General features: G+C 38.0%; 1 protein-coding gene across 3 annotated transcripts in view; it reads left to right on the top strand.

Moving 5' to 3' along the window:
- acsl2 (acyl-CoA synthetase long chain family member 2) overlaps window positions 1-26511 on the top strand; it is a 111599-nt gene that overhangs the window by 59368 nt on the left and 25720 nt on the right. For all 3 annotated transcript variants that reach the window (XM_062050686.1, XM_062050685.1, XM_062050684.1), the window contains exons 2-11: window positions 935-1133; window positions 1193-1307; window positions 5510-5574; window positions 5637-5738; window positions 11933-12032; window positions 12122-12300; window positions 16167-16199; window positions 23503-23554; window positions 23621-23694; window positions 23794-23871. In XM_062050686.1, coding sequence (XP_061906670.1) covers window positions 936-1133; window positions 1193-1307; window positions 5510-5574; window positions 5637-5738; window positions 11933-12032; window positions 12122-12300; window positions 16167-16199; window positions 23503-23554; window positions 23621-23694; window positions 23794-23871 — 996 coding nt within the window. In that variant the 5' untranslated portion in view covers window position 935. The remainder of the gene's footprint in view (window positions 1-934; window positions 1134-1192; window positions 1308-5509; window positions 5575-5636; window positions 5739-11932; window positions 12033-12121; window positions 12301-16166; window positions 16200-23502; window positions 23555-23620; window positions 23695-23793; window positions 23872-26511) is intronic.

Below are 26511 nucleotides of genomic sequence, written 5' to 3'. Positions count from 1 at the left end.
TATATATATAAATAAGTATGTATATATATATGTCTGTATATATATATATATATATATATATATATATATGTATGTATATGTATATATATGTCTATATATATATATATATATATATATATATATATATATATATATATATATATATATATATATATATATATATATATATACATACTGTACATACTTTTACATACATATATTTCCTCATTTTTACTGTAGTTTATATATATATATATATATATATATATATATATATATATATATATATATATATATATATATATATATATATATTTACACACACACATATACATGCATACATTTACACACATATATTTCCAAATTTTTATTCTAGTTTATATATGGGCATTATATGGGCATACACATTTTTTATTATCTCTTCTTTTGTATTAAAATAAAATAATACAAATATATATATATATATATTCATATATATATATATATATATATATATATATATATATATATATATATATATATATATATATATATATATATATATATATATATATATATATATATATATATATATATATATATATATATATATATGTGTGTGTGTGTGTGTGTGTGTGTATGTTTATACATTTTAATTATATTTTATTTGGATGAACTGGTTGATTGTTGTGTTGTGTGTAGTTCAAAGGTACACACCAGGTAGGGTAGTACATTGTTATTCTACTTTTTATTTCTACTTTTTGTAGCCTTTCATGCATGTTATTTTTAACTGCATTTTTAAATTGCTGCAGCCATTTTTGGGCGAGCAAAAATTCAAACCGGCATGGAAATTTGCCACGGCCTTATGGGAAGTTGACAGTGACAACAAAAGAACAAATCAAACCATTTGTGTGAATAATTGCCAGCAACAGAGTAATATTTGTGTGAATGGAAATGGTTGTTTGTTTTCTCCCAGCATGCATCATTTCCAGGAGTGGCTGCGATCACTTCCATCCAAAGTTCCAGGCTGGGAGGACTACTGGAGTCTGCTGCCTTCCTCCTCCTCCCTGCTGGGTCTGGGAGCTCTGGCTTCCCTCACTGCTTATTGGCTGCTGACCCGCCCACGCCCCATGCGGCCGCCCTGTGACCTGCAGGCCCAGTCTGTAGCCGTGAAGGTGGGTCCGGGTTCTTGTCAGCGTCTTGCTCTGCCATCTTACCCTCCGCCTCGTTGCAGGGCGACCCCACCTGCAGGCGCTCGGCTCTCCTTCAAGACGATTCTCTGCTGGAGTTCTACTACGACGACACCAGGACGGCCTACGACATGTTCCGCAGAGGCCTGAGGATCGCAGGTCTGACATCTTGTTCACCCAGCAGCAGGACTCTTATCTATTTGTGGTGTGGCGCTGGTAATATGACATCACTTTCATGGTCATAGGGGACGGCAACCTGAGGGTTCCTGGTTTGATCCCCAGCTTCTACCAACCTAGTCACGTCCGTTGTGTCCTTGAGCAAGACACTTCACACTTTCTCCTGATGGGTCGTGGTTAGGGCCTTGCATCGCAGCTCCCGCCATCAGTGTGTGAATGGGTGAATGTGGAAATAGTGTCAAAGCGCTTTGAGTACCTTGAAGGTGGAAAAGCGCGATACAAGTAGAACCCATTTAACACACTAACTTGTTTTAGCTAATTACACCTCAGAGTCCTTTAATTTGGTACTGCATGCTAGCATGTTAACATTAGCATAGTAACTTTTAACAAATGGTAATAATAATGGGTTATACTTGTATAGCACTTTTCTACCTTCAAGGTACTCAAAGGGCTTTGACACTATTTCCACATTCACCCATTCACACACACATTCACACACTGATGGCGGGAGCTGCCATGCAAGGCCCTAACCACGACCCATCAGGAGCAAGGGTGAAGTGTCTTGCTCAAGGACACAACGGACGTGACGGGCTTGGTAGAAGGTGGGGATCGAACCAGGAACCCTCAGGTTGCCGGCACGGCCACTCTCCCAACTGCGCCACGCCGTCCCCCAAATGTTGCCGCCTTGCTCCTCAGTCCTATAACGTGGTACGTGACACATGTTACCTGTTAGCATGCTAATGATAACTTGTTAGCATGCTAATGTTAACTTGTTAACAGACTCACTTTTCTAGCCAATTGAGCAGAGTCATATAACTTGGTATGTAACACGTTCTGCCTGTTAGCATGCTAATGTTAGCATGCCAGCTTTTATAGCACATTTTTCAGCTGTACACCTCAGAGTCATATGACTTGGTATGTTTCATATGCTACCTGTTGGCATGCTAACATTTATTTATTTTATTTTTTTATTTATGTATTTATTTGACAGGGATGGTACAATGAAACATTGCTACCCACAGGTAGCCATGTCAAAGTACATAAGACTTTTAGCCACAGACTAATTTGCAACCCTCGTTCCTGGTTAGGCTTTAAAAAAAGAAAAGTAGAGAAAAGTGTAAAACACATACAAAAAGATTAAGACAAGTACAGAAATAAAAACACATTGAAAATAATTGGCCCCATGTGTGCTTACTACACCCAGTTCTAGTGCTCACATTTCTCATTTTCCTTAAGCTACTTGATCTAGCCAGGTCAGCAGGTGTACACCTCAGAGTGGTGTAACTAGCTGATCCACACATGATGGCGTAAGCAATCTCGCTGGTTCTTGGCTTCAGCTGGCTCTCTGAGCGTGCGCCGTGTGACGGCATAGCAGTTTGGCGTCAGCAGCATTCACACAGCATTTCCCCAGCAATGGTCGTATCTACTTGGCTAAGAGAACATTTCCCCAGCAATGATCACATCTAGTTGGCTAAGAGAACATTCCCCCAGCAATGGTCGTATCTAGTTGGCTAAGAGAACATTCCCCCAGCAATGGTCGTATCTAGTTGGCTAAGAGAACATTCCCCCAGCAATGGTCGTATCTAGTTGGCTAAGAGAACATTTCCCCGGCAATGGTCGTATCTAGTTGGCTAAGAGAACATTTCCCCAGCATTGGTCGTATCTGGTTGGCTAAGAGAACATTCCCCCAGCAATGGTTGTATCTAGTTGGCTAAGAGAACATTTCCCCAGCAATGGTCGTATCTAGTTGGCTTAGAGAACATTTCCCCAGCAATGGTCGTATCTAGTTGGCTAAGAGAACATTCCCCCAGCAATGGTCGTATCTAGTTGGCTAAGAGAACATTTCCCCGGCAATGGTCGTATCTAGTTGGCTAAGAGAACATTTCCCCAGCATTGGTCGTATCTGGTTGGCTAAGAGAACATTTCCCCAGCAATGGTCGTATCTAGTTGGCTATGAGAACATTTCCCCCAGCAATGGTCGTATCCACTGTAGTTGGCTAAGAGAACATTCCCCCAGCAATGGTCGTATCTATTTGGCTAAGAGAACATTTCTCCGGCAATGGTCGTATCTAGTTGGCTAAGAGAACATTCCCCCAGCAATGGTCGTATCTAGTTGGCTAAGAGAACATTTCCCCGGCAATGGTCGTATCTGGTTGGCTAAGAGAACATTTCCCCAGCAATGGTCGTACCTAGTTGGCTAAGAGAACATTTCCCCCAGCATTGGTCGTATCTAGTTGGCTAAGAGAACATTTCCCCAGCATTGGTCGTATCTGGTTGGCTAAGAGAACATTTCCCCAGCAATGGTCGTACCTAGTTGGCTAAGAGAACATTTCCCCCAGCAATGGTCGTATCTACTGTAGTTGGCTAAGAGAACATTCCCCCAGCAATGGCCGTATCTAGTTGGCTAAGAGAACATTCCCCCAGCAATGGTCGTATCTAGTTGGCTAAGAGAACATTCCCCCAGCAATGGTCGTATCTAGTTGGCTAAGAGAACATTCCCCCAGCAATGGTCGTATCTAGTTGGCTAAGAGAACATTTCCCCAGCATTGGTCGTATCTGGTTGGCTAAGAGATCATTTCCCCCAGCAATGGTCGTATCTACTGTAGTTGGCTAAGAGAACATTCCCCCAGCAATGGCCGTATCTAGTTGGCTAAGAGAACATTCCCCCAGCAATGGTCGTATCTAGTTGGCTAAAAGAACATTCCCCCAGCAATGGTCGTATCTAGTTGGCTAAGAGAACATTTCCCCAGCAATGATTGTATCTAGTTGGCTAAGAGAACATTTCCCCAGCAATGGTTGTATCTAGTTGGCTAAGAGAACATTCCCCCAGCAATGGTCGTATCTAGTTGGCTAAGAGAACATTTCCCCAGCAATGGTTGTATCTAGTTGGCTAAGAGAACATTCCCCCAGCAATGGTCGTATCTAGGTGGCTAAGAGAACATTTCCCCCAGCAATGGTCGTATCTACTGTAGTTCGCTAAGAGAACATTCCCCCAGCAATGGCCGTATCTAGTTGGCTAAGAGAACATTCCCCCAGCAATGGTCGTATCTAGTTGGCTAAGAGAACATTCCCCCAGCAATGGTCGTATCTAGTTAGCTAAGAGAACATTCCCCCAGCAATGGTCGTATCTAGTTGGCTAAGAGAACATTTCCCCAGCATTGGTCGTATCTGGTTGGCTAAGAGATCATTTCCCCCAGCAATGGTCGTATCTACTGTAGTTGGCTAAGAGAACATTCCCCCAGCAATGGCCGTATCTAGTTGGCTAAGAGAACATTCCCCCAGCAATGGTCGTATCTAGTTGGCTAAAAGAACATTCCCCCAGCAATGGTCGTATCTAGTTGGCTAAGAGAACATTTCCCCAGCAATGATTGTATCTAGTTGGCTAAGAGAACATTTCCCCAGCAATGGTTGTATCTAGTTGGCTAAGAGAACATTCCCCCAGCAATGGTCGTATCTAGTTGGCTAAGAGAACATTTCCCCAGCAATGGTTGTATCTAGTTGGCTAAGAGAACATTCCCCCAGCAATGGTCGTATCTAGGTGGCTAAGAGAACATTTCCCCAGCAATGGTCGTATCTAGTTGGCTAAGAGAACATTTCCCCCAGCAATGGTCGTATCTAGTTGGCTAAAAGAACATTTCCCCAGCAATGGTCGTATCTAGTTGGCTAAGAGAACATTCCCCCAGCAATGGTCGTATCTAGTTGGCTAAGAGAACATTCCCCCAGCAATGGTCGTATCTAGTTGGCTAAGAGAACATTTCCTCAGCAATGGTCGTATCTAGTTGGCTAAGAGAACATTCCCCCAGCAATGGTTGTATCTAGTTGGCTAAGAGAACAGTGCGAAGCCGCCTGTATGTCAAAATCGGCCTGAAGTTACGATCAGGGATTATGCTGTCGATTACGATATGAGCGAGACTGCAGACTACATTTTTAAAATGTATTTTTAATGAGTGATATTGACCATTTCGATCCAAACCTCAGCTGCTGTCTGCAAATGGCCGCACTTTGAACATAATAAGTCATAATAGTACAAAGATGACACTAACTTTTGTCGGTAAACGTATGTCATTTATTTTTTGGACAAAATAAAACAATTGTGAAATGAGCCCGCAAACTTTGACTCTTAGTTATGTGTATCTGGGTGCAATGAAATCACCTCACATGACCTCCTGTGTGATGCTCTTCAGAAAGCGGTCCATGTCTGGGCTTCAGGAAGCCGAGCCAACCTTACCAGTGGATCTCCTACTCTGAGGTCTGGCATATTTCTACCTTCCACTTCTTGGTGTCCAACCTGGTCTTTTTGGAACCCTTCAGGTGGCCCAGCAAGCCCAACTGCTGGGCTCTGGTCTGCTGGCGAAAGGCTGCCAACCCAAGCCTCAGCAGTTTGTTGGCATATTTGCACAAAACAGACCGGAGGTAGGTCCCAACTACACCATGCTAGTGATGTTAGCCGCTAGTATCCGTCAAACACATGTCTGTACAGTGTGGGAGAAGGAGATGATTACACTTTTGATGAAATGTGGACTTTACACCGCACACTTGAATAAAACATGTAGGGGAATGTTTCCTGCGGGTGATCATATTGAAGGCATCCTTCTGCCCATTCTCATACCCCATGGTAGGGGTGTGGAAAAACTATACATTTTCAAATTAATCACGATTCTTATATGTAATGATTCTTAATCGATTAAAAAAAAATCAAAAGTAAATTTTAAAAAATATATATATTTTTATTAATTATTTTCAATCTGTCGTTTGCAGCCAAATCATATTGTTAATGTAGATCAGGGGTGGCCACACCTTTTCTGCAGGCCAGCTACTTTTCCATTGACCAAGTGGAGTGGATCATTCATATATATCATTTATATTGTTTTATGTATGAAAGAAAGGTTAACAAGTTAATCCATCCATTTTCTACCGCTTGTCCCGTTCGGGGTCGCGGGGTGCTGGAGCCTATTTCAGCTGCATTCGGGCGGAAGGTGGGGTACACCCTGGACAAGTCACCACCTCATCACAGGGCCAACACAGATAGACAACATTCACACACTAGGGACCATTTAGTGTGGCCAATCAACCTATCCCCAGGTGCATGTCTTTGGAGGTGGGAGGGGCCTATCCCCAGGTGCATGTCTTTGGCGGCGGCGTGGTGCGGTTGGGAGAGTGGCCGTACCAGGAACCTGAGAGTTCCTGGTTCAGTCCCCAGCTTCTACCAACCTAGTCATGTCCGTTGTGTCCTTGAGCAAGACACTTCTCCCTTGCTCCTAATGGGTCGTGGTTAGGGCCTTGCATGGCAGCTTCCGCCATCAGTGTGTGAATGTGTGTGTGTGAATGGGTGAATGTGGAAATAGGTTAACAAGTTAAATGTGTTTAATGATAATACACACATGTTTCTTTCATGAAGACAAGAATATAAGTTGGTATGGTTGTGATGACTTGCATTGATTGGAATCAGACAGTACTGATGATAATGTCCACATTTTCAAATGGAGGAGAAAAAAAGTCCTCCTTTCTGTCCAATACCACATGAAAGTGCTTGCTTTACAAGAAATACATTGGCGGCAAACTCCGTAGCTTGCTAGCTTGTGCATGCTAGCTTTCTGACATCTTATTTTGTTAGCGCAGGAAGAATGAAGCAGGGCTTTTATTGTGAAGACAGGAACTGTGTGGTCGGTCTTAAAGCTTTTGACGGGAGGTACGGTTGAAATAAAAAGTGTTTCTCGCCTTCTTGTCGGTCATTTTTTCTTAATAATGATGTGGCAGCAGCCAGCGTCATCGCACAAGACCCTCGGGTGCCGTGAATGTCAATCAAGTGACGTCTTGGTGAAGATTGATGATCGCTAATTTTTAGGTCATGGACTGACACACCCTCCACCATCCACCGCTAGCTCCCCATCCACGTAATGGTCACCCCTGACGTAGGGGAATGTGTTTCCTGCGCCTGGTCATATTGAAGACATCCTTCCGTCACACTTTTATGCTGCCCATTCTCATACCCCATGGTAGGGTGTGAAAAAACTATACATTTTCAAACTAATCACGATTCTTATTTGTAACGATTCTTAATCAATTAAAAAATATTTTTTTATTAATTAATTATTTTCAATCTGTCCTGTCCAGCCACTCAGACAAATCATATTGTTTATGTATATGATCCATAGCTGCTGTACACATTTAAGAGTTGGATATTTCTCTTGTTGACTTATTTGTATTTGACTTTATTCAATGTTTGGCTAGAATTTCATCAAACAAAATCAGTTTTCTTTGAGTAAAATAGAAATTGATCAGAGCTGTTTATCTATTGTATGGAGGAATGTAGTTCATCACAGAACTGGCAACCAGTGTTATTAAAAAGTGTTTTGAATCGAGAATCGATTCTGAATCGAATAGTTACCCCCAAGAATTGAATCGAATCAGAATGGTGAGGTGCCCAAAGATTCATAATAGCGATTAGAAGCTGTACATCTATTTGTGGAGTGCTATTGTAACTATATGAACTACTTCCTGTTGTTACATAGGAGTGTTTGACCAAAACAACAGTATGTCAGGCTTGGTAAAAAGGATAGGACTCAGATGCAGAGTAGGGAATACTTCGACAGGCTTTTATTTTGACAGCTTCCTTTCACCTCCAGAGTCAAGGTAATACAATATCTATTTAACAAAAAACTGGTCTGCGAAAAAGGTTCCAAAAAATAGGAACAACCGAAAATCACTCCGAAAGGAGGAAAACACAAAAACAAAGACGAACTATGATTGGCGCCGTATATGCTATAAAATTTATTAACACAAAAACGCTCCAACAGGAGGAAGAAACAACGGCTATGAAAAATTCTACACTAATCTAATCTAATAAAGTTTAACAAAATGTGTCACTCAAAAATTTGAGGAAAGAATGAAAGAAAAAACTGATAACTCACCACTACGGCTGAATAAACTAAATAACAAAAAAATCACTCTGCTGAAGAGGAAAAAAGGAAAACTCAAAATAGCAACGAAGGAATTCAGGATCAAGGAATATAAACACAAGACGAGGCAAGGCAAGGCTGGACATGGACATGGACATGGACATGGACATGGAAGCTAGAGAGGCACGAATACACGAGACAATCTGGCACAGAACAAGGGGAGGCGTGGGCTTATAAAACACATGAGGGTAATGGGAAACAGGTGGAAAACAATCAGGGGTCAGGGATGACGTCAGACTGATGACACAAAAGGAAGGGCAAGTGATCTGACACGAGAGGAGTTACTTTTCAAAGTAAAACATGCAATTCACAAGACAGAAGAAACCAAGAGAAGACATCCCTCACCGCGGTGTGACACAGTAAACAAAAGTCAACTACCACTCATTTCAATCATGTGTGTGCAGGAAATTATTCACTAAGTTTGCACACATGAACAAAAAAAAGATTTTGAGAAAATAAAGAAATCAACTTAATCACTCCGGTATTGATCATATACTGATACTTAGAGATGGCTACTGTTCACATTTGAACCGATACGGTACTAATTCCCGGTACCTAGGAATCGATACCGGTACCCTTGTGTGTGTTAATAAATATTCTTTTTTTTTTTACAAAAAAAAAGAGCTGATTATGATAACTGCCGTCCTGTTGGCAGTAGTGTTTAATTTATAGTGTTTTTTGTTGCGTCCTAAAAAGTGTTAATACTGAACGTATTGTACTTATTACACACCAACTGTTTGATTGTAACGTGCATCTTATTTATAGTTTCCATTTACTAAATTGGAGGCGTTCAAATCGCCATGTAAAATCACTAATGCTAATCAGTTGCATGTCAATAGCAAAGCCAACGTTTGTTAGCTCATTTTTGGGAAAGTCGAACCCAACTTTATTGACGCCGAAGCATTTTTGGAGTCGGTTTCTTTGTTGGCATTGAGTCTGCAACAGGGCGGGACTAAACGCACAAGCCAGGTGGCGTAACATGGCACCGTTGGATTTTACGTGAATCGGCGAAATTTGGTCAAAAAAAAGTACCGTATTCGATACACACACCTACTGATACTACCTGTGGTATCAACACTACCTATTTATGTATCGATCCGCCCTCCTCTGACGTGTGGTTTACTGACTGTGATTGTTGTTATATTATCCTCTCTCTTACTTAATCTTTTCCTGTTATTAACTACTTCCATCTACACTTCTTAAACTTTACCAAACACTTATTTATTAGTATTGTTTTAAGCTAGTTTAGCAGTTAGCTTAGCTATTAACATGCCTGCTCCTAGCTTGTTCTGTGTAGCATGTTTCGCCTCGTCCTCCAGTGATAATGCTACTTGATAATAATACTGAGAAATGCAGTTTATTTGCCGCAGTAAATGGGTTATACTTGTATAGCGCTTTTCTACTGTCAAGGTACTCAAAGCACTTTGACACTATTTCCACATTCACCCATTCACACACACAGTCACACACTGATGGCGGGAGCTGCCATGCAAGGCCTTAACCACGACCCATCAGGAGCAAGGGTGAAGTGTCTTGCTCAAGGACACAACGGACGTGACGAGGTTGGTAGAAGGTGGGATTCAAACCAGGAACCCTCAGGTTGCTGGCACGGCCACTCTCCCAACTTCGCTACGCCGTCCCCAGGTGTGTGTGAGGTGATTATTATTAGCTTAGTGTGTGTACGGAGACACATAATTAGCTGCTAGCTGGTCAGCCGGGGCGCTAAAAAGAAATACGGTATCAGCCAGAGGGGGTGAATGTACTTTTTCCTGAAAATGGGCCGATCGCTACATATTTGTATTAACATTTCTTATTTCAATGTATCAAACAAAGTGATTATTTCGTAAATAGATCCATAAATACGGTATACTGGTACTAGTATAGTATCGCGGTACTAATGAATCAAAAACGGTACTATACTCTGTTTGAAAAGTACCGGTTCCCCATTTTTTTTCTTTTTTTAACGGGCATGACGGCTCGTCGTCGTCACGTCGTGACATTGCTGGGTTTACGAGCAGAGGAGCATGTTCGGCAGCGCACACACACAGAGTACTTACAAGCAGACACAGTGTGTAGACAGAAAAGGGAGAATGGACGCATTTTGGTGTAAAAAGTAAAGATAAAGGCGAAGTTATAACACTGAAACACCCTCAGGAAGAGGTGCTTTAAGACAGTGGTCCCCAATCTTTTTTGCACCACGGACCGGTTTAATGTAGGCATTATTTTCAGGGACCGGCTTTCCAATTATGCCAGATATAATACAGCAAAAATAAGTGCATGAAAAATACCAATCACTTTAACGCTGAATGAGTGGGAGCCCTGGGCTTGTTTCTTTGCAATGAGATGCAGATGGAAATCAGCCTTTGGCTACAATCTGTCACATGTATATTTTATATGTTCATTAATGTGCATTGTATCATGTCACAAAGTTATAGCAAATATAACAAATGGCAACTTCCTATGAGGAGTTTTATTGTATATCTATAAACAAGCTTATTGGCGTGTATAGTGGGACAGGTGAAAGTTTATAAATTATTTAATGTTTCTCTGCGGTTTTGTAGCAAATGCGTCACGGACCGGTACCGGGGACCCGGTGGTTGGGGACCACTGCTTTAAGACATGGCTAGCTAGTTAGCAGCTAACATCTATCCGTAGTCAGCAGTGTTTTAGCTACTACTAAATCACCACTAACAAAAGATAGCGTTCCTGAATGTAAACAAACGCCATGGGTGGATCTACACCTGACATCCACTGTAATGATACCAAGTACAAGAACGTATCTAGTCGATACTACTATGATTACATCAATATTTTTTAGCATCACAAAATCTTCTTTCGTTTTTTTTAAATGTATATTATGTTTATAAAGTCAGTAAATAAGTCCCTGGACACATGAGGACTTTGAATATGACCAATGTATGATCCTGTAACTACTTGGTATCGGATAGATACCAAATGTGTGGTATCATCCAAAACTAATGTAAAGTATCAAAGAAGAGAAGAATAAGTGATTATTACATGTTAACAGAAGTGTAGATAGAACATGTTAAAACAGAAAATAAGCAGATATTAACAGTAAAATGAACAAGTAGATGAATAATCAATTTTTACAGTTTGTCCCTCATAATGTAGACAAAATAATAGGTAGATAAATGACACAATATGTTACTGCTTACGTCAGCAGACTAATTAGGAGTCTTTGTTTGTTTACTTACTACTAAAAGACAAGTTGTCTAGTATGTTCACTATTTTATTTAAGGACTAAATTACAATAATAAACATATGTTTCATGTACCCAAACATTTTTTGCTACAATAAAGACAATAATGAAATTTTTTTGTGGGCTCCTTTATTTATCGAAATACATTTTGGTACCGGTACCGATACTAAACTATTGGTATGGGGACAACCCTAGTGTACTGTAACGAATAAGAAACATCTGCTTTTATAGATGATGACATGGATGCAACTAAACTGCAGCTAGTATTCACACCTGCTTGAATAAAAATACAAATATTTGCATAAATAATCCAAAGAAACTGGAAGACATGAATGATTTGCCTTATTGACTTTGGCTAAGATGATAGTTGATGTGTGCAGTCAAGGTGAGTGTAAAAGTGCTGATTTGTTTCCCTCTGCTGGTGACAGTGGATAATTACAGAGCTGGCCTGCTACACTTACTCCATGGCGGTGGTTCCTCTGTACGAGACCCTGGGGCTGGAGGCCATGGTCCATATCCTCAACCTGGGTGAGACGCACAACAGCACACCCTTTTGTTTCATCCTTCCATCTGAGCCGACCCTTCTTATGATTGCCTTCCATGTGGGTGGACTTTAGCGGGGATCTCTGTGGTGGTCTGCGACCGCGAGGAGAAGGCCGCCTCGCTGCTGGAGAACAAGGAGAAGGGCCACGCTCCCAAACTCTCCTGCCTCGTTCTCTTTGACCACTTCAGCCAGGCCCTGGTGGCCAGGGCCAGGGCTTGCCAGGTGGAGGTTCTCAAACTGTCACAGCTCATGGTGAGCGGGATCGTTTTGGATCTAATAATGTGTGCAAATTAAACACTATAATCAACAAATAAACTTCCCACGGTTAGTAATACTGTTTTAAACTAAAGCTATGGTAAAACTGTGATTTGTCACGGACCTGTGACACTGATCGCTTATGGGAGAAGGTCTTAAATGTAGGCATGTGTGTACAGCTTTAAAAGTGAATTATATTGACAGACAGACAATCCCAGTGACATTAGAGTCATTTTCTTGTCATGAATATTCAAGTTATTGATTTTTAAAACCGGTGAAAATGCACTCATTTCTAGTCTACTTCTTAAATACTAAATCAGTATTTTAGGTGTGACCTTTTTGTTTGAATGTCATAACCTTCTTCATTTCTAGCTCATTTTAAAAATGTTGGAGATCTTGCTAAACAAAGAAACAGAAAAAAAGAGGTTTCACAGTTAAAATGTATTTTTAATTGCTCGAATTCATGAAATTAGCGTAAATCCAGTAAACTTTTATTTATCATCAAAGAAACCCTCTCAACGGTTTGCAAATTAAAACGGAAGAAGATAAACATTTTCAAACAATTAAATGCAAATAATTTTTAAAGCATTAAAAGTGTATTGTGTGTAGGGTTGCAAAATTCCGTGAATATTCAAAGTTGGAAACTTTCCATGGGAATTAACGGTAATATATGAGAATTAACGGGAATTAATGGGGATAAACATTGAATGCAACATGCTATACCTTGAAGCATGATTATTAGCTGAAACAACCTGATTTAATGCAAATTCAGTTGAATTTCAACCCTGTACTGTGCATTCCTCCATCACATGTGCAGTGCATTCTTCCATCAAATGCCCAGATAATTCCCAGCATGCTACACACTACAGCAGGGCTATTGAGGCCACACTAGTATTTGAGCCCAAGGACTTCATCCAGTCAGGTAAGTGTTGATGACATTACTGGGGTAAATATATTTGATCTATGGTATTTAAGTTTAATAGAGGTGTAATTGCTTGTTACTGTATGACTGTAGACTACTCCAGCAGACTTCCACTCAAGCTAGCTAGCTGTTCCTGTACTTGTTAAATGATTTGGGGGCCAATACCTCTAGCTAGCTAGGTTTATGTACCACCACCAGTCTCATAATGAACCGAAAATATTTCTCCGTTAGCCGTTATGCTAATTTTCTCTATGTTAAATCAACAACATTAGCAATCCGAATTGACCTTTTTTGTGATGTGTAAAGTTCAACTGGTAAATACTAAATCAAAATGTGTAGTTTCCTCTGCTTTCTATTCTGCTAGCCATTCTGTTGTCATACAAGAATGTAGGTTATAGTTTGATTTAGCATGCTGATTGAGTGTTCATTTATTCATCCAGCCTATTTCTATTCATTTGTCCATCAGTGAAATATTTTTAAAGACTACTCCAATTATTTAGCTGACTATTTATATCTGTGTGTGGCATGGCATTAGTGTTTTACAAGAATAAATAAATACAATTATTGCAATTCCCCATTAATTCCCATATATTCCCATTCATTTCCATGGACGGTGTCCAACTTTGAATAATCAAAAAATGGTCAATATTTCCAAACTTCCCTAGCTTAGCTTCCCGTGGTAAATTTCCGGAAACTTTCCGGAAAATTTACCGGAAACCTTCCAGCCCTTTGCAACCCTAATTGTGCTGCTATTTATTTTCTTGTATTTGATTTTTTTATTTTTATTAAATAAAACTTGTTTATAAGTGTGTAGAAGTACTTTTTAAGTACATTCAACATTTTTTGGGGTTGGTTTATGTTGAACTTTTATACAATTTCAGTATGATGCATCATTTTTCTTTACAATATGTCTGAAAAGGAGTAGGGAGAAGCAGATCTTATTTAATCCTACCCCTTTTCTGCCTTATAGCAATTCCACTTCCTATTATTTGTACATAATTCTTTCTGAATACAATCATTTTGCTGATATGGCATTTTTCTATGGTCACATCCCCAACATTAGCATAGTAACATTTTAGCAAATGTTGCCGCCTTACTCCTCAGTCATATAACTTGGTACGTGACACATGTTACCTGTTAGCATGCTAATGTTAGCTTGTAAGCATACTCACTTTTCCAGCCAATTGAGCAGAGTCAAATAATTTGGTATGTAACACGTTTTACCTTTTAGCCTGCTAAATATTTTAGCCCATTTTTCCGCCTTACACCTCACAGTCATATGACTTGGTAAGTTTCATATGCAACCTGTTAGCATGCTAACATTATTTTCTAGCTAAATCAGCAGGCATACACCTCAGAGTCATATAACTTGCTACATGACACGTTTTACCTGTTAGCATGCTAATGTTAGCTTGTTAGCATGCTAATGTTAGCTTGTTAGCATGCTCACTTTTCTAGCCAATTGAGCAGAGTCATATGACTTGCTACATGACACGTTTTACCTGTTAGCATGCTAATGTTAGCTTGTTAGCATGCTCACCTTTCTGACCAATGGAGCAGAGTATTATAACTTGGTATGTAGCACATTTTACCTGTTAGCATGCTAACTTTTTTAGCCCATTTTTCCGCCATACACATCCCAGTCTTGACTTGGTATGTTTCTTACGTAACCTGTTAGCACATCCTGAATGTAAATGTTTGTGGCACAGCAGTCTAGCAGAGAGTATGGACAAGTTGGTCTAAACATGGCCCCCGCTAGTCCTGTGAGGGGGTTTTGACCAACCGCCTAAGACAGGGGTGTCAAACGTACCAACAGGTTTAATCCGGCTCGCAAGATGAGTTTGTTAAATATAAAAATGAGCTGCACTATTTTGATGAAAAAACTGCCTGTTCTAAATGTGTCCACTGGATGTCACAATAGCAATTCAAGCATAACCCACGTCACACACGACAGTGTTTAAAGATGTGTCGGCTGACTTTAAGCGCCCTCTAGATTAGCTGCCGCTGCTCCAATCAGCGCAGGTGCTAGCAGTCAGCTGCTCCTGTTGTGGCGGCAGCAGATGGCGGCAGACTGATGCAGTATCAACGCACAATACCTTCTTTCATTGTCAATTATCCACTCAATGGATAAAACAACAAAACAATAAGATGCAACATTTTTTTAGTCAGAGTTCCGTGCAGGGCTCGCAATTGGTTAGATGCACAATGCGCACCCTGAACTCCATTGTAAAAATGTGTGTTTCTACATTTATTTGTTCTATTTTGTTACATACCTAAATCTGCCATGTTTGTTGCTGCCATTGGTTAAGTTTGTAGTTAAGTTACCTTTAATTCAGCTATTATAGTTTCATTTTGATATTTGTTTTGTTTATGTTATAATTGCAATATTTGAATGATGATACATGAATGTGTTGTGGCAGTTGCATATGTCGACAACAAAAAACACTCGATTGCTTTTCCAAACACGTCATTAATGGTGAACTGCCCACACGGGAATGCTAAAGAGGAAGCGCTTAAGGTTGAATGGCTTTGTAAAAACATTGAGACAAAGTCTAAGTTATTTATGTTCTTCATGGTGGTTTTGAAACTTCACCAATATTTTTTCCTCAGAATTTTCAACTAACTTGAAGTGTTTTGTCAAGAGGATTATTTGCATTTTCAGAATGTGCTTGTTCTACTTTTGACACCCGTGAGTGTGTAAAGTAAGACAAAGACAACAATCTGAAGTTGTCTTTATTTTTAAGTTATTATTGCCATGATTTTACCTGTCCAGCCCAGATTTGGATAGATTTTCCTCCATGAATTCAAATGAGTTTGACACCCCTGATCTAAGAGAATGTCTGGCCACTCTCGCTCTGGTTGGTCACGTGACAACAGGGCGCCATGTTGGGGACCCAACTAGGCCCTGCTGGATTAAACCTCTCCTTGTCTGACATTGCAGGAGCTGGGAAGGCAAAACCTTCAAGATCCTGTGGTGAGTTTTTCCTTTTTTGTGTAACGTTCAGTCAGGATTTCTTTGTTTTTGTGATTGTTGACATGAAAATGCCTGAATTTTCCTCTCCTTTCTCACAAAGTAGTGACAAAAGTTGCAATGTTTCGAATCGACTTGTGATTCATCTTAAAGCGTAGACCAGGCCAGCTACTTTTCAATGTACCAAGTGGAGGGGATCATTCATATATATATTATTTATATTGATTTATTTATGAAAGAGATGTTAACAAGTGAAAGGTGTTTAATGATAATACAAGCATGTTTCTTTCATGAAGACAATAATATAAGTTATAGGTATGATTGTGATGACTTGCGTTAATTGGAATCAGACAGTAGTGATGATAACCTCCACATTTTTAAATGGAGGGGAAAAAAAGTCCTCCTTTCTGTCCAATACCACATGAAAGTGTCCAGCTTCCATACTCCTTTTTATACACTTTACAAGAAATTGAGTTAAGTTAAAGTTAAATTACCAATGATTGTCACACACACACTAGGTGTGGTGAAATTCGTCCTCTGCATTTGACCCATCCCCTTGTTCCACCCCCTTGGAGGTGAGGGGAGCAGTGAGCAACAGCAGTGGCCGCGCTCGGGAATAATTTTTTGGTGATTTAACCCTCAATTCCGACCCAACCAAATACATTGGCGGCAAACTCCGTAACTTGCTAGCTTGTGCACGCTAGCTTTCTGACACTCTTATTTTGTTAGCGCAGGCAGGATAGGGCAGCGCTTTTATTGTGAAGACAGGAACTGTGCGGTCGGTTGTTAGAGTTTTGACGGCAGGTACGGTTGAAATAAAAAGTGTTTCTCGCCTTCCTTTCGGTCGTTTTTTCTTAATAGCCAGCGTCATCTCACAAGACCCTCGGGTGCCGTGAATGTCAACCAAGTGACGTCTTGGTGACGATTGATGATCGCTCATTTTTAGGTCTATATTTTTAATGCCTGGCTGGCGATGGACTGACCACCACCGCTAGCTCGCCCTCCACGTAATGGCCACCCCTGGCTAGAACATTCCATGGCAGTTTATCATCAAGTGTCTCATTTTATCAATCAATCAATCAATCAATTAATCAATGTTTATTTATATAGCCCTAAATCACAAGTGTCTCAAAGGGCTGCACAAGCCACAACGACATCCGCGGTTCAGCGCCCACATAAGGGCAAGGAAAAACTCACAACCCAGTGGGACGTCGATGAGAATGACTATGAGAAACCTTGGAGACTCAATTGGTCAAAGTCCCCAGGAGGAGTTTGTTAAAGTACCACACCTTTTCTGTCTTCCTGCTTCTGTTCAAATTCAAGTTTTAGAGACTTTGACGTGCTTCAGCATATTTCATAACCATGCATGAATCTGCCAACAGAGACTCATTTCTTTTTCATTTCCGAGGAGGCAAGTGTGACATTTCCTGTTTGCTGACCCAAAATATCCCATTTTTCTCCAGACCGGACACGCTTGCAGAATATGAGTTTTTGTGCATGTAAAGCCTCCAAAACACCATGGAAGTTGGAGTAGAATAAATAATGCACAGAGATTCACATTCATAAATTCAGTAGGTCTGTGATTCCATTTACAATAGATTCCAAATCAATACTTTTGAATAACATTGGGTTGCCAGTTAACTACATTCCTCCATAAAATAAACAGCTCTAATACATTTCTATATTACTTAAAAGAAAACTTCAAAAAGTGGCTTTTCTTTTAAAAATGCGATTTTAGATTTTTTTTTAATCGATTAAGAATCGTTACAAATAAGAATCGCAATTCAATCAATAATCGATTTTTTTTTGACATACCTAAAATTCAGTGTAAAAAAAAAAGAAATGAATAACCTTCATACCACAACTAGTGATTTACTGTTAACTGAGGCGTTCCTCAAGGCACCGCTTGAAGTCGTCTTATTTTCTGTATTATTATTTATGTAAGCAAGGTGTTGTTGTTGTTGCCTTTGGTGGAAAAAGTTTAAAATATTAGACACATTTAAAATATTGACTAATGAGTCAATATTGGTTGATATTGACTCATTAGGTTTATAGGAGAAAAAACAACTGTAAAAATGTAAGAAAAAGGAGCAAAAAAAATAGAAATGAATGAGAAATAATTAATGATAATATATTTAGTCACCTATAACACAAAGTTTTGTCTTTAAATATATGTCATATCTGAAGATTCATTCAACAATTGATTTTTTTTGACATACCCAAAATTCCGTGTAAAAAAAAAGAAAGAAATGAATAACCTTCATACCACAACTAGCACAGTTAACTGAGGCGTTCCTAAAGGCACCGCTTGAAGTCCTCTTCCATCCATCCATCCATTTTCTACCGCTTGTCCCTTTCGGGGTTGCGGGGGGTGCTGGAGCCTTCGGGGCGGAAGGCGGGGTACACCCTGGACACACTCGTCTTGGACTCCATGCCACTGGACCCTGACCCGATTCTGTCAAGGATCATTTGGTGACTGTCTGTGCACCAGTCTCCCCACGTTACACAAAGTCACGCACAGGCATCCTCCACAAAGGGATACACCCCTACCAGGAGGATCGTCATACTCGTTCGAGTGACCGCCGATGATGACACCCTGGACAAGTCGCCACCTCATCGCAGGGCCAACACAGATAGACAGACAACATTCACACACTAGGGCCAATTTAGTGTTGCCAATCAACCTATCCCCAGGTGCATGTCTTTGGAGGTGGGAGGAAGCCGGAGTACCCGGAGGGAACCCACGCAGTCACGGGGAGGACATGCAAACTCCACACAGAAAGATCCAGAGCCCGGGATTGAACTCAGGACCTTCGTATTGTGAGGCACATGCACTAACCCCTGTGCCACTCATTTTCCGTAATATGATTTATGTAAGCAAGGTGTTGTTGATGTTGTTGTTGCCTTTGGTGGAAAAAGTTTAAAATATTAGACACATTTAAAATAAAATATAAACAAAGTTTAGTTAGTTAATTAGAAAATAAAAACTTTTGAATAATTAATTAGAAAAATGATGTCAACATTAAAAAACACTGTTAAATGTGTAATAAACATTAATATTTTTGTAATATTGACTAAATCAATATTTCATTTCATTTTCATTTATTTATTTATTTCAGGCAATGACATAAAATAATAATAATTAAAAAAAAGTACAAAGTTGACAACACATAATAATATAAATTAATATAGTGCAAAAGATAATGTATAGTATGTAATGCATGATTGTCCAGTTTTGCCTGAAAGGGAGTGGGAAGAAGATAATTTATTTAATCCCACCCCCAGTTCTCCATTCAGTGATTATTCACTCTTACTTTGTTCAAGGATTATAATACAGATGTTGTATCATAGTGGCATTACCACAGGTAACAATAATTATTACACTGTAACAATAATTTGTATAAACAATGTAGGAATAATGAATATACCAACAATGGTAATAGACAAAATACCAACAATGGTAATAGACAACATAGCAATAATGGTAATAGACAACATAGCAATAATGGTAATAGACAACATAGCAACAATGGTAAGGACACATTGAGCACATGTTAACACTTTGAGACAGAGTACAAAAGCAGGTCAAATTAAAGACCCTCATCTCTATATTTGAACCAGACCCCATGTTTGTATAATAGTTTAAATTGATTAATAGTTTGGCATTGCTTGTGTTGTAAGTCCAGTTTTTTCCATAGTCTTACTCCGCATACAGACACACAAAAACGTTTAGGAGTGGTTTGAGCTCTCGGCAATGAGAACTATCCAAAGCCTCTCAAGTTATGAGCCTGCACTCGTCTTATAAAAAAACTTTGTAGATTAGGCGGCATATTGACTCAGTAGGTTTATAGGAGATACAACTACAGTAAAAATGTAAGAAAAAGGAGCAAAAAAATTGAAATGAATGAGAAAAAGCTGACATTTTTGAACTAATAATGATAATATATTTAGACACCTATTAAAGTTTTGTCTTTAAATATGTCATATCTGAAGATTCTTTCAACAATTGATTTTTTTTTGACAAACCTATAATTCTGTGTAAAAAAAATGAAATGAATAACCTTCATACCACAACTTGTGATTTACAGTTAACTGAGGCGTTCCTCAGGGCACCACTTGAAGTCCTCTTATTTTCTGTAATATGATTTATGTAAGCAAGGTGTTGTTGTTGTTGCCTTTGGTGGAAAAAGTTTTATACACCCTTGATCTAAAATATATTAGACACATTTAGAATAAAATAGAAACAAAGTTTAGTTAGTTAATTAGAAAATAAAAACTTTTGAATAAATGAATTAAAAAAATGACAACAACATTAAAAAACACTGTTAAATGTGTAATAAACGTGAATATTTTCACAATATTGACAAATGAGTCAATATTGATTGATATTGACTCATTAGGTTTATAGGAGAGAAAAAAACAACAGTAGAAATGTAAGAAAAAGGAACAAAGAATATGCTACTTTAAGTGTGTGGTGCCAGACGATGTGTAGAATTAATAATGTAAATGTTACCAGGGTTGTTGTGAGTGCGTGTTGGGTGAATCCTTCGTCAGTCCAGAGGGGAGAGGCAAAGAGGAAGTCCGTGGGCAGGCAGGTGGTCGGGGGCAGGAGAGAAGCGACGAGGTCCGTGTCCAAGCAGGGGTCGAGGATGAAGGGAGGCAGTCCAGAATCCTGAGGGAAGTCGAGGCACACAACTCGAACACGGGAAAACAGGAAGGACACTGTGGAGAACACAAAGGACATCAGACGCAGAAACTAGGTAGACAAGGAGATAGGAAGTACGCGGGAGGGAAGCCAGAGACGTAATGCTTACTGCAAGGAGAAACTAGGTTCTGGCGTCAGCTCCATGGTTCCACTGGTCTTTATGCTGCCTGTCTTGATTGGTTCCAGGTTCGCTGATTGATGATTGTCTGCAGTTTCGCTGCTGTGTGGGTGTGAGTCGCCCAGCGCGAGCAGGGGCGTGTCCTGGCATGCTGCCAGCAGAGGTGCTGGCAGAACAAGCAGCCGATGAAAGTCGGGTTCGAGCCCGCGCCGTGACATGAATGAGAAAAAGCTGACATTTTCGAACTAATAATTAATGATCATATATTTAGTCACCTATAACACAATGTTTTGTCTTTAAATATATGTCATATCTGAAGATATATTCAACAATTGACTTTTTTTTTACATACTTAAAATTCAGTGTAAAAAATGAAATGAATAACCTTCATACCACAACTGGTGATTTACTGTTAACTGATGCGTTCCTCAAGGCACCGCTTGAAGTCCTCTTATTTTCTGTAATATGATTTATGTAAGCAAGGTGTTGTTGTTGTTGTTGTTGCCTTTGGTGGAAAAAGCTTAAAATATTAGACACATATAAAATAAAATAAAATATGAACAAAGTTTAGTTAGTTAATTAGAAAATATAAACGTTTTAATAAATTAATTAGAAAAATGACAACAACATTAAAAAACACTGTTAAATGTGTAATAAACATGAATATTTTCGTAATGTTGACTAATGAGTCAATATTGATTGATATTGACTCATTAGGTTTATAGGAGAAAAAAACAGTAAATATGTAAGAAAAAGGAGCAAAAAAAATAGAAATGAATGAGAAAAAGCTGACATTTTCGAACTAACAATTAATGATCATATATTTAGTCACCTATAACACAAAGTTTTGTCTTTAAATATATGTTATATCTGAAGATTCATTCAACAATTGATTTTTTTTGACATACCTAAAATTCAGTGTAAAAAAAATGAAATGAATAACCTTCATACCACAACTAGTGATTTACTGTTAACTGAGGTGTTCCTCAAGGCACCGCTTGAAGTCCTCTTATTTTCTGTAATATGATTTATGTAAGCAAGGTGTTGTTGTTGTTGTTGTTGCCTTTGGTGGAAAAAGCTTAAAATATTAGACACATATAAAATAAAATAAAATATGAACAAAGTTTAGTTAGTTAATTAGAAAATATAAACGTTTTAATAAATTAATTAGAAAAATGACAACAACATTAAAAAACACTGTTAAATGTGTAATAAACATGAATATTTTCGTAATGTTGACTAATGAGTCAATATTGATTGATATTGACTCATTAGGTTTATAGGAGAAAAAAACAGTAAATATGTAAGAAAAAGGAGCAAAAAAAATAGAAATGAATGAGAAAAAGCTGACATTTTCGAACTAACAATTAATGATCATATATTTAGTCACCTATAACACAAAGTTTTGTCTTTAAATATATGTTATATCTGAAGATTCATTCAACAATTGATTTTTTTTGACATACCTAAAATTCAGTGTAAAAAAAATGAAATGAATAACCTTCATACCACAACTAGTGATTTACTGTTAACTGAGGTGTTCCTCAAGGCACCGCTTGAAGTCCTCTTATTTTCTGTAATATGATTTATGTAAGCAAGGTGTTGTTGTTGTTGCCTTTGGTGGAAAAAGTTTAAAATATTAGACACATTTAAAATAAAATAAAATAGAAACAAAGTTTAGTTAGTTAATTATAAAATAAAAACTTTTGAATAAATTAATTACAAAAAATGACAACAACGTTAAAAAACACTGTTAAATGTGTAATAAACATGAATATTTTTGTAATATTGACTAATGAGTCAATATTGGTTGATATTGACTCATTAGGTTTATAGGAGGAAAAAAACAACAGTAAAAATGTAAGAAAAAGGAGCAAAAAAATTGAAATGAATGAGAAAAAGCTGACATTTTCGAACTAATAATTAATGATAATATATTTAGTCACCTATAACACAAAGTTTTGTCTTTAAATATATGTCATATCTGAAGATTCATTCAACATTTTTTTTTGACATACCTAAAATTCAATGTAAAAAAAAAATTAAATGAATAACCTTCATACCACAACTAGTGATTTGCACAGTTAACTGAGGCGTTCCTCAAGGCACCGCTTGAAGTCCTCTTATTGTCTCTAATATGATTCAAGGTGTTGTTGTTGTTGTTTACTTCTCATGCAGTCGTGTGTTCTTTGATTGATTGAGAAGTTTATTGGCATCTTAAAGAATTGAATCCATGTAATGCTTTAAAAAGGCAAATGGATAGCACAAAAAGCCAAAAAGCTTGTTTCCATTGTGGTCCATTAAATTCTCCTTTTAGTTCCTCAAAGTTCCATTTTAGGTTTCATCATTTGGGCACAGTGTTCTATGTTGCTAACAAGATGAGATGTCAAAGTGCTAACAGTAGTCCAAGTTTTAGGAATCTGCTGCAAGAAGGTGAGTGTGGGGTTAAATAAGGAAGGTTCTTCTATCTCCGTCCTCCACAGCCGCCCCAGCCTGAGGATCTGGCCGTGGTTTGCTTCACCAGTGGAACCACAGGTACTTGCTACCTGTCTACTGTCGGTCTAGTCTGCTGCTAGACTGACTGTGTTGCTTTTGATGCAGGCAAGCCTAAGGGAGCCATGATCACCCACGGCAACATCGCCTCCAACACTTCCTCCGTCATCAAGATCCTGGAGGTCTGACTCCACTTTGTGTCCTCTTTCCTTGACTCACTCCTTGACTGCCTCCTTAGAGATGTTGAACGGTCTGACATTTTGTGACATGTTCCCTGGCAGGGTTCCTTTGTGATCGGACAAGAAGACATCTCCATCTCCTACCTGCCGCTGGCACACATGTTTGAGAGGATGATCCAGGTGGGTCCACTGCTTGATGGCTGGGCTCTGGGAGCAGAAGTCAGTGTGCCAGTCCTCGTCTGTGGCCCCATTTCGCTCTGTAATGTTACTGCTGCAACACTCTGTAGAGTAGGGGGTCCAAAGTGCGGCCTGAGGGCCATTTGGGGCCCGCAGCATATTGCCAATCAAAATGTAAGAACAAAGAGCAAAGAATCAGAATGTAATGAGAACAAGCTGAACATTTCAAACTAATAATATTTGACTTAGTCACCTTGAACACAGAGCAGACAACATGTTTTGTCCTTATAAGTAATATCTGTTTTTAGTATTTTTTTAAAGTTAGAAAAATAACAACCCCTGCCTACTTTGACTTTTTAGTACGCAGTCTTTGGTGGAAAAAGTTTAGACACCCTTGATCTAAAATATTAGAAACATTTTAAATAAAATATAAACAAAGCTTAGTTAGTTGTTTAAAAAATGAAAATAACTTTTAAATGAATTAATTTGAAAAATTACAACAACAATAATAAACACTTTAAGTGTGTAAGTAAACATTAATATTTCCGTACAGGCAGAATTTTTGACTTACTAGTTTTATAGGAGAAAAAACAACAGTAAAAATGTAGGAAAAAAGAGCAAACAAAATAAAAAATAAAAATAAAAAATTCATGAGAAAAAGCTGACATTTTCGAACTAATAATTACAAATATATTTAGACACCTATAACACAAAGCTGACACAAAGTTTAGTCTTTAAATATATGTAATATCTGTTTTTAGCATTTAAAAAAAATTTAAATAATACCAAAATGGCCCCTGCATACGTTGACTTTTTAGTACGCGGCCTTTGGTGGAAAAAGTTTAGACACCATTGATCTAAAATATTAGATACATTTAGAATAGAATATAAACAAAGTTTAGTTAGTTAATTAGAAAATAAAAACGTTTGAATGAATGAATTTGAAAAATTACAACATTAAAAAACATTTATAATTTCATACAGGCACATTTTTGACTTACTAGGTTTATGAGAGAGAAAAAACAACAGTAAAAAGGTAAGAAAAAAGAGAAAAAAAACCAGAAATTAATGAGAAAAAGCTGACATTTTCGAACTAATAATTATATATATATATTTAGTCACCTAAAACACAAAGCTGATACAAAGTTTTGTCTTCAAATGTATGTAATATCTGTTTTTAACATTTTTTTTTTTTTAAATAGAAAAATACCAAAATGGCCCCTGTATAATTTGACTTTTTAGTACACGGCTTTTGGTGGAAAAAGTTTTGACACCCTTCATCTAAAACAGTGGTTCTTAACCTGGGTTCGGTCGAACCCTAGGGGTTCGGTGAGTCGGCCTCAGGGGTTCGACGGAGCTTCCGCCACGGAGGTCAAGACACACCAGACTCATCGTGTAAATACAAACTTGTCCCTATCGGCGTTTTATGGATACGGCAACAACAGAAGTCACACTGATTTGCAAGTGTGTAATTTGTTGTGAGTTCATGCACTGTGTTGGTTTTGTTCTTTGAACAAGGTGATGTTCATGCACGGTTCATTTTGTGCACCAGTAAAAAAAACATATAACTTTATCTTGAATTTGAAAAATTTATATATATATTTTTCACTAAAGAAGTGTTCGGTGAATGCACATATGAAACTGGTGGGGTTCAGTACCTCCAACAAGGTTAAGAACCACTGATCTAAAATATTAGAAACATTAAAATAAAAATGATTAAATATAAACAAAGTTTAGCTAGCTAATTAAATCATAAAAATAACTTTTGAATGAAATAATTTGAAAAAATACATTACTAAACACTCAGTGTGTAACTAAACATTATTATTTTCATACAGGCAGAATTTTTGACTTACTAGGTTATGCAGTTACACAATCATAATTTTATTATTCTATTATTACAGGGGGAAAAACAACAGTAAAAACGTAAAAAAAAGAGCAAAATCAAAAAAAAAGAATAAGAAAAAGCTGACATTTTTTAACTAATAATCAATAATAATAATGAGTCACATATAACACAAAGCTGACATAAAGTTGTGTCTTTAAATATATGTAATATCTGTTTTTAGCATTTACATTTTTTTTTTTTTTTAATGGCCTCTGCATACTTTTCATGGGGCTGTCACGCCAAATTTCTTCCCCCTACAAGGTTTTTGTAAGGGGGAAGAAATTTGGCGTGACAGGGCCTTTTAGTGGAAAAAGTTTGGATACTCCTGAAATATAATATTAATAGCTTTTGGAGAAAAAAAATAAAATAAAATAAAAATAAAAATAAAAATAAAATATATATATATATATATATATATATATATATATATATATATATATATATATATATATATATATATATATATATATATATATATATATATATATTTATATATATATATATATATATATATATATACACTACCGTTCAAAAGTTTGGGGTCACCCAAACAATTTTGTGGAATAGCCTTAATTTCTAAGAACATGAATAGACTGTCGTGTTTCAGATGAAAGTTCTCTTTTTCTGGCCATTTTGAGCGTTTAATTGACCCCACAAATGTGATGCTCCAGAAACTCAATCTGCTCAAAGGAAGGTCAGTTTTGTAGCTTCTGTAATGAGCTAAACTGTTTTCAGATGTGTGAACATGATTGCAC

This window comes from Entelurus aequoreus, linkage group LG06 (genome assembly GCF_033978785.1).
Source record: "Entelurus aequoreus isolate RoL-2023_Sb linkage group LG06, RoL_Eaeq_v1.1, whole genome shotgun sequence".
In the NCBI taxonomy this organism is placed as follows: Eukaryota; Metazoa; Chordata; class Actinopteri; order Syngnathiformes; family Syngnathidae; genus Entelurus; species Entelurus aequoreus.
Note: the sequence above shows the minus strand (reverse complement) of the source record. Positions and strands in the feature narration are given on the sequence as shown.